Source organism: Atractosteus spatula, chromosome 13, assembly GCF_055471065.1.
Source record: "Atractosteus spatula isolate fAtrSpa1 chromosome 13, fAtrSpa1.hap1, whole genome shotgun sequence".
Taxonomy (NCBI): domain Eukaryota; kingdom Metazoa; phylum Chordata; class Actinopteri; order Semionotiformes; family Lepisosteidae; genus Atractosteus; species Atractosteus spatula.
In genome coordinates, this window is record NC_142718.1 from 581,907 (window position 1) to 591,284 (window position 9,378).

General features: G+C 52.2%; 1 protein-coding gene across 2 annotated transcripts; it reads right to left on the reverse strand.

Moving 5' to 3' along the window:
* Positions 1-552: 552 nt before the first annotated feature.
* On the reverse strand, positions 553-3,496 carry cenpm (centromere protein M). 2 transcript variants are annotated; one of them, XM_088930950.1, is made up of 6 exons: positions 3,189-3,496; positions 2,956-3,035; positions 2,367-2,465; positions 2,159-2,238; positions 1,665-1,756; positions 553-1,049 (listed from the first exon to the last, which is right to left on the reverse strand). In XM_088930950.1, exons 1-6 carry the CDS (start codon positions 3,243-3,245, stop codon positions 885-887), a joined length of 573 nt encoding a protein of 190 aa, XP_088787076.1. In that variant the 5' UTR covers positions 3,246-3,496; the 3' UTR covers positions 553-884. The 2 variants fall into 2 exon arrangements, with proteins under 2 accessions (XP_088787076.1, XP_088787075.1); XM_088930949.1 differs by having other exon boundaries at positions 553-1,071; positions 3,189-3,494.
* Between the last annotated feature and the right edge of the window lie 5,882 nt (positions 3,497-9,378).

A 9,378-nucleotide genomic window follows, 5' to 3' on the forward strand; every position in this document is an offset into this window, starting at 1 on the left:
TTCCCGTTTCTCTGAAACTTCCCTAAAATGTCGTTGTGCTGCTGCAGCTCAGAGGAGTGACCCCACACCCAGAGAGAGAGGGAGGGGGAGACCAATGTTCCCTCTCATTTTTAATGGCCTGTGTGCGCTGATTTCATAACCTGTGTGCGTGCGCACATGCACAGAGTTTGGAGGGAACACTGGAGGAGACCCAGAGGACAAACACACCACCACCCTCTCACAGCTTAGACTCAGTGTGTAACAACACGTCTGCACCTGTGTCCTGCAGTCAGGGGGACAGTGGGGTTACAGAGACTGGACACTGCAGCTGGAGAGAGGATAGAGTCACCCAGAGCCCCACACTGACACCCTTCATCATCATCATCTGTAGAGCAGAGGTTGCAGTGGGTGTTGCTCACTGATGCAGTGTGAACAGAGATGTTTCTCACAGATTCAGTGTGAAAGCACTGCTGAGGCTCAGAGACACTTAGTGGAGGGACAGAATCTTCACTGTTTTGGGTTTCAGTAGAAGTAAGAGTGAAACTGGATGAGATCACATAAAATATCAAGAAATGGTAGAAAATAAAGAACTTTAATTCAATTGTGTGGACAGGTGTTTAAAAAGCAATGTTTAACAGAAACAATCAGATTCAGAAAGCAGTTCCTAACAAACTTATTTACAGCCTAGCTGAAGACAAAGCACCGAGAATCACGCTGTAGTACAGTCCACCGGGGGGCAGTAGACTGGCCGGAGACCAATCTCACTGTGCCCGTCATCTGGTCAGCCAGCGTGCGCATCAGCCAGCCAGTCACTGTACAGATCAGTGAGCGAGCGCACCAGTCACTGTACAGACAGGTCAGCTAGTGTTCATGTTAGCGAGCGCGCCGGTCACTGTACAGACCGGTCAGCTGGAGAGCCAGTCTGCGGGCGTGTCGGCCAGCAGGTCCGCGGGCACGGTGCTCCGGGTCAGTGTGCTCATGTACAGCCCGGTGGTACCAGGGACGAGCCCAGCTGACACCTTCAGGACACGCAGGAGCCTCTGAGCCGCCACCCTCACCCCCTCTGCAGTCTGAAACACAGACGAGCCCACGCTGAGAGAGATACAGAGAGACACAGCCTGAGGAACAGTGAGTCTGTCTCCCAATAATGCTCCAGCCGCCTACAGAATATGTCAATATTTTATAATATGTCTTTGTTGTAAATGTCTGTAGATTTTATTTTACTTCTATTTTTGTTTTGTTTCATGTAAATATCATTACTTTCATTTGCTTTGGCAACACTGATTGTACCCATCGGTCATGCTAATAAAGCACCTTGAATTAAATTGAATTGAGACACACAGAGAGAGAGGAGCCCACACTGAGAGTGAGACAGAGACAGAGACAGAGACAGAGACAGAGACAGAGACAGAGACAGAGACAGAGACAGAGACAGAGACAGAGACAGAGACAGAGACAGAGAGAGGAGCCCATACTGAGAGTGAGACAGAGAGACACACAGAGAGAGAGAGAGAGAGAGAGAGAGAGAGAGAGAGAGAGAGAGAGAGAGAGGAGCCCACACTGAGAGTGAGACAGAGAGACACAGAGAGAGAGAGAGGAGCCCACACTGAGAACGAGACAGAGAGACACACAGAGAAAGAGGAGAAAGCTGCTTGAATTGAGCTCACACAGAGAGACACACTGACCTGGGCCTCGGCAAACAGGAGGGGGCAGTGGCAGGAGGCAGCCAGTCTCATCAGACTGGAGAGACGCTCAGGAGGAACTAAATCACAGCGAGCTGAGAGAGAGAGAGGTTAATACACAAACTCCTCCTGCATACTACTGTACACTGACACTGCACTGAGAGAGAAGGGTTAATACACACATTCCTCTTGCACACTACTGTACACTGACACTGCACTGAGAGAGAGGGGTTAATACACACACTCCTCCTGCACACTACTGTACACTGACACTGCACTGAGAGAGAGAGGGGTTAATACACACACTCCTCCTGCACACTACTGTACACTGACACTGCACTGAGAGAGAGAGGGGTCAATAGACACACTCCTCCTGCACACTACTGTACACTGACACTGCACTGAGAGAGAGAGGGGTTAATACACACACTCCTCCTGCACACTACTGTACACTGACACTGCACTGAGAGAGAGGGGTTAATACACACACTCCTTACCTTCTGCTGCCAGGAAGCAGGCCTTGCCCAGGCAGTACCCCGGCTCCATGTGTCTGACAGAGGACTCTGCTGCGGACAGGCTGAGACGGGGAGAGGAGTGAGAGGAGGTCACTAACGCTGCTCCTGCTTTGCGACTGTCAGAGGTATCAATAGTCCAGGCAAGGGAAGGTCAGCCCCTCCAGGCACACCCTGAGCAGGTCACCTGTACCTCTGTTCGCTGCGCAGGTTCACAATGAACACCAGCAGGTCAATCCGGGGTCGAGACTCTTCATTCTCCACTGGGAGAGGAAGACAGCGAGCCAACCGCCTGAGAGAGAGAGGGGTTAATACAGACACACTGACTGGACACTCCAGTACATTAACACTGCACTGAGAGAGGGGGGTTAATACAGACACACTGACTGGACACTCCAGTACATTAACACTGCACTGAGAGAGAGGGGGGTTAATACAGACACACTGACTGGACACTCCAGTACATTAACACTGCACTGAGAGAGAGAGAGGGGTTAATACAGACACACTGACTGGACACTCCAGTACATTAACACTGCACTGAGAGAGAGAGGGGTTCATACAGACACACTGACTGGACACTCCAGTACATTAACACTGCACTGAGAGAGAGGGGGGTTAATACAGACACACTGACTGGACACTCCAGTACATTAACACTGCACTGAGAGAGAGGGGTTAATACACACACACTGACTGGACACTCCAGTACATCAACACTGCACTGAGAGAGAGAGGGGTTCATACAGACACCCTGCCTGTATCTTGTCTTACACACTCACACGTTGACAGTACAGTCCCTGTTCTCCTGCAGAATCGCCTCCGCTAATGTCTTCTGCAGCGACATCTCGTTCTCCACCAGCTAATGAGAGCAGAGTCAGTAATACAAGACACCCCCACACCCCAATACACCCCCATATCCCGGTCAGTAACACACCCCCACACCCCGGCCTGGTCAGTAACGGTCAGTAACACACCCCCACACCCCGGTCCGGCCCGGTCCGGTCGGCCTCACCAGGACGTTGGCCGTGTTCAGCTCCGGTAGTTTACTGAAGGGTCTCGGCGCCGACATGTCTCCCGGGCGAACAAACAGGAGACAAACACCCAAAAACGGAAAAAAAAAACAGTAAATAAACACCCGGAAACGGGAGACAAACAGGAAGCAGAGCGAAGGTAAGCTGCCGCCTCCCGCCCGCCGCGCTCAAATCCTCTGCGTCATGACGTCACGGGGGGGGGGGGGGGGGGCGAGCCTGCGCCTGCGCCTGCGCATTAGCAAGTGAGGTTCCTGACCGTCCCCCAGGCGGCAGTGCGGACACCGCCCAGCCGCTCTTGGGCGACGGTCAGGAACCTCACTTGCTAAGTTGTATCGACCATGCAAACGTGCAATGACAGGAGACAAAGGTATCCGAAAAAGACAAGTGGAAAAAAACCAACACAGAGCTACGGAAGCGCCTTGCTGCCATCAAAGAAAGAAAAAAAAGTCACGTGTACACTTTTATCAGGTACTTAACACGATAATGACGCGACAGCCCAGTCGTCACATCCACCCGACGTCATCGAAACAGCCCTCTGACCCAGTACAACAACAGTGCGTGTTCACTCGCAGTCCACTCGATCAGGTCGACTTGACGGTACCTCCGAGCTGTGTGCTACTATACACCGGCCCTTGTAAACATTCCGTGTACAAAACACACTGCAGGTGAACGAATATCCACGAGTGGAAACGGGGTGAGGAATAATAGAATACGGACAGTGTGAATCTGAAGTAGCCTCGTGTGTGTGTGTCACGGAGAGCAAGCTGGGTTTGTGAGAAGACACATTCCTAATGCAAGGAATTGGATACGGCTAATGAAGTGATCTTAATCTTATATATTTTATTCTTTGATGGCAGCAAAGCGAGTCCGTACTGAGCACTATGTAGCCAGAGGTTATTACAAAACTGAACACGATCATTTCAAACGTTTACACTCACCCCTGGCCAGTGACCCGCGGAAAGAAATTCAGGAAAGACACATGAACACTGCACTGAGAGAGAGAGGGGTTAATACAGACACACTGACTGGACACTCCAGTACATTAACACTGCACTGAGAGAGAGAGAGAGAGAGGGGTTAATACAGACACACTGACTGGACACTCCAGTACATTAACACTGCACTGAGAGAGAGAGGGGTTCATACAGACACACTGACTGGACACTCCAGTACATTAACACTGCACTGAGAGAGAGGGGTTCATACAGACACACTGACTGGACACCCCAGTACATTAACACTGCACTGAGAGAGAGAGGGGTTAATACAGACACACTGACTGGACACTCCAGTACATGAACACTGCACTGAGAGAGAGAGGGGTTAATACACACACTGACTGGACACTCCAGTACATTAACACTGCACTGAGAGAGAGAGGGGTTCATACAGACACACTGACTGGACACTCCAGTACATGAACACTGCACTGAGAGAGAGAGGGGTTAATACACACACTGACTGGACACTCCAGTACATGAACACTGCACTGAGAGAGAGAGGGGTTCATACAGACACACTGACTGGACACTCCAGTACATTAACACTGCACTGAGAGAGAGAGGGGTTCATACAGACACACTGACTGGACACTCCAGTACATTAACACTGCACTGAGAGAGAGAGGGGTTAATACAGACACCCTGACTGGACACTCCAGTACATTAACACTGCACTGAGAGAGAGGGGTTAATACACACACACTGACTGGACACTCCAGTACATTAACACTGCACTGAGAGAGAGGGGTTAATACAGACACACTGACTGGACACCCCAGTACATTAACACTGCACTGAGAGAGAGAGGGGTTAATACACACACTGACTGGACACTCCAGTACATGAACACTGCACTGAGAGAGAGAGGGGTTCATACAGACACACTGACTGGACACTCCAGTACATTAACACTGCACTGAGAGAGAGAGGGGTTCATACAGACACACTGACTGGACACTCCAGTACGTTAACACTGCACTGAGAGAGAGAGGGGTTAATACAGACACCCTGACTGGACACTCCAGTACATTAACACTGCACTGAGAGAGAGGGGTTAATACACACACACTGACTGGACACTCCAGTACATTAACACTGCACTGAGAGAGAGGGGTTAATACAGACACACTGACTGGACACTCCAGTACATTAACACTGCACTGAGAGAGAGAGAGGGGTTCATACAGACACACTGACTGGACACTCCAGTACATTAACACTGCACTGAGAGAGAGAGGGGTTCATACAGACACACTGACTGGACACTCCAGTACATGAACACTGCATTGAGAGAGAGAGGGGTTAATACAGACACACTGACTGGACACTCCAGTACATGAACACTGCACTGAGAGAGAGAGGGGTTAAACAGTGAAACAGCAGAGCCCTACGCATGCCTATCTCTGCTTGTGAATGTGGTTGAATGTTCTTCGGCGCACAAGACGACCCCCCAACGTCTCGTGCCTCTCTCCCAGCCTCAGCACCGCCGCCGTATCACTGCGGGTTTCCACGGCAACCGCATCTCATTAGAAGCTACCAGAGATTACGTCACCGGCCCGAGCAGCGCTGCGGGCAGCGGCGCGCGGCCGGAGCGGACAGTTTCTCTGCGGCTCATCCCCGTGCGGAACCGGACAGCCCGTGTGCGAGCAGGCCGGTGACAGCAGGTAGGGAGCGCATTTCACACCGGATTACACGAACACTGCAGCTGGATCAGTGCGGTTTCAAGAGGCGGCGGGCGGAGAGGAAGCCGGTGACAGAACTGGGGGGGGTGATGGTTGATCGTTTGCGGGACACGGCGGCGCTGACATCTCTCTGTCTCCTGACTGCAGGGAGCGGGATCCACTCGGGACGAGGAATAACTCACTGCCCCCCCTCCTGCCGCGCTTGACCGCTCCCGGGCGCCGCCAGTGACAGAGACGCGGCCGGCGCCGTGCGAACCTGCAGTCCTCTCCCTCCGGCCAGACAGCGCCCCCTCCGGCTGCCCCCTGTCAGGACAGGACAGGCGCACGGGCTGCGGGCGGCAGGAATCCAGCACGCGTGGAAATCGCAGCTGTTTGAGAATCACTCGCTGCATCGCCGTTTGCTTTGCTTGACAGATTGACTCCTCACTCAAGCCACGCCGCTGGGCTTTACCGGTTGCAGTTACCCAGGAAGGCCGCCAGGGGGCCGCAGTTGTAACTCTGATCTACAGGGGAGACCCTGGAGCAGGTAGCGTGCTGATAACCTCACGTACAAAATCTTTTCCTGGTTCCTCAGTGTGTCTGTATTAACCCCTCTCTCTCAGTGCAGTGTTAATGTACTGGAGTGTCCAGTCAGTGTGTCTGTATTAACCCCTCTCTCTCTCAGTGCAGTGTTAATGTACTGGAGTGTCCAGTCAGTGTGTCTGTATTAACCCCTCTCTCTCAGTGCAGTGTTAATGTACTGGAGTGTCCAGTCAGGGTGTCTGTATGAACCCCTCTCTCTCAGTGCAGTGTTAATGTACTGGAGTGTCCAGTCAGTGTGTCTGTATTAACCCCTCTCTCTCTCAGTGCAGTGTTAATGTACTGGAGTGTGCAGTCAGTGTGTCTGTATTAACCCCTCTCTCTCTCAGTGCAGTGTTAATGTACTGGAGTGTCCAGTCAGTGTGTCTGTATTAACCCCTCTCTCTCTCAGTGCAGTGTTAATGTACTGGAGTGTCCAGTCAGTGTGTGTGTATTAACCCCTCTCTCTCTCAGTGCAGTGTTAATTTACTGGAGTGTCCAGTCAGTGTGTCTGTATTAACCCCTCTATCTCTCTCTCTCCTCCTACCTGTGATTTTCTCCTCTGTTCAGTGATGGGCCATTTCCTGGAGTGGTTCGTCCCACTGTACCTGCTGATCTCGGTGCTGGTTCTTGTTGGGTTCGGCGCCTGTATCTACTATTTTGAACCTGGACTGCAGGAGGCTCATAAGTGGAGGACACACCGCCCCCTGGTGGGCAGGGACCAAAAGTGCAAGACCCTGCTGGTGCAGGACAACCTGGGATTCAGGGAGCCCGATGTTTGAAATAGGGAAGGGCGGGGGAGGGGCTGACAGAGGGGGAGGTGTCAGGGTGGGCTGAGAATGGGGAGGGTCTGGAAAGGGGGAGTGGTCAGGAGGGGGTGTCGATGGGAGGAGCTAAGAAAATGGGCGTGGTCTCGGTGGGGACTGTGTGTTTTGGTGAGGGTGTGAGAGAAAGGGGAGGGGTCGGGGGAGGAGTCAGAGAGACAGGAAGACAGGTGGAGGAGCAGAGAGGAGGACAGGAAGTTGCTGGGAGGATTGGCAATCAAGGAGGCCATCGGCGACAAAGACAATTTTATGAAAACAGTGCCAGAAACAAAATGTGCCAAAACTTCACAAGCTTTCCAGATGGAGATGGTGGGGCTAGGAGCTGAGTCCACAGCTGTGGAGAGAACAGCTCACTGCCTGTGTCAGCACTGTCCTGCTGACCGCTGACACGGTCACTCACTGACCCACTGACACCCTCACTCACTGACCCACAGACATACTGACCCACTGACACCCTCACTCACTGACCCGGTCACTCACTGACCACTGCCTCTCAGAGTAACACCTTCACCATCTCCATCATCTTCATCTTCATACCAAATAACACTTGAACATGTGTCTTCTACTCCCTGAGTTACACTCTGCTCTGACTGCCTGAGGCTTTTAAAGAGATATATATATAAAAAAATAATCCTGTAGGATCAGTTAATTATTTAATTAGTTGCTATGGTAACTGACGTGCATCAGATGGACTAAACAGGTCCCTTTCAGTTTGGAATGTCAATGACTGAAGCCCTGACACAGTTCCTGGGGTGTGTTTTGTTAATCAATTAGGGAGTAATAATAATAATAATAATAATGAATTATGAATCTATGAATTGGCTTCATTACTCTGCTCTCCTCCCCACTGAGAGCTGGTGTGTGGGGAGTGTTCTGGTGCACTATGGCTGCCGTCGCACCATCCAGGTGGGGCTGCACACTGGTGGTGGTGGAGGGGATCCCCATTACCTGTAAAGCGCTTTGAGTGGAGTGTCCAGAAAAGCGCTATATAAGTGTAAGCAATTATTAATTATTATTAATTATAATAATAATAGTGTCAGTTTGTTCAACTGGACACATAGAAACAGACTGGGAGACGGTGATACACATCAGGATCACTATATTTTTGTATTCTGCAGGGGTGTGAAGTGATCTCAGGTGTTTTCAGCAGGGGGTGCCTGTGGAGGCTGGTGCCTGCAGTGACCCCAGCCCCGTTGGGTCGCCCCCAGGACCCGCCCTGCGTCCCACTGAACGCTGAGGGGCTGGGGGACACTGACACTCCCAGTGCGCAGCAGTCTGATCCACTCCAGGGTTTACAGTGCTGTCAGTCAGACTCCCAGTGCACAGCAGTCTGATCCGCTCCAGGTGTGACAGTGCTGTCAGTCAGACTCCCAGTGCGCAGCAGTCTGATCCACTCCAGGTGTGACAGTGCTGTCAGTCAGACTCCCAGTGCGCAGCAGTCTGATCCACTCCAGGTGTGACAGTGCTGTCAGTCAGACTCCCAGTGCACAGCAGTCTGATCCACTCCAGGGTTTACAGTGCTGTCAGTCAGACTCCCAGTGCGCAGCAGTCTGATCCACTCCAGGTGTGACAGTGCTGTCAGTCAGACTCCCAGTGCGCAGCAGTCTGATCCACTCCAGGTGTGACAGTGCTGTCAGTCAGACTCCCAGTGCGCAGCAGTCTGATCCACTCCAGGGTTTACAGTGCTGTCAGTCAGACTCCCAGTGCGCAGCAGTCTGATCCACTCCAGGTGTGACAGTGCTGTCAGTCAGACTCCCAGTGCACAGCAGTCTGATCCACTCCAGTGTTTACTCTGGTACCATTCAGACCATGCTGTAAAACCTGGAGTGGATCAGACTGCTGTGAAACTGGAGTCTGCAGGCCAGGCTTGTAACGCAACAGTCCAGAACTGAGCAGGATGTGTGCTATTGAACATCTGTGAGTCAGCCCAGGACCCTGGTGTGTCTCCTGTGCTCGTCTCCTGCTGTGGGCTGGATCACGGGCTCCGGGTTCAAGGAGTCAGGAGGTCAGCGCCCGGGCATGTCCAAGTGGAAGATCCTGAATGACACCTCCTCACCGAGACCCTGCGCTCGCCAGGGGACCCCAGGACTGAGACAGCTCGCAGGC

Bases quoted from the DNA above. Each gene is read 5' to 3' on its own strand.
- cenpm (XM_088930949.1), bottom strand. From the start codon at position 3,245: ATGTCGGCGCCGAGACCCTTCAGTAAACTACCGGAGCTGAACACGGCC. The intron at 2,466-2,955 runs GTGAGTGTGTAA...TCTCTCTCTCAG, and splicing joins AGGGACTGTACTGTCAACGT to GCGGTTGGCTCGCTGTCTTC. The intron at 2,239-2,366 runs GTACAGGTGACC...TCCCCGTCTCAG, and splicing joins AACCTGCGCAGCGAACAGAG to CCTGTCCGCAGCAGAGTCCT.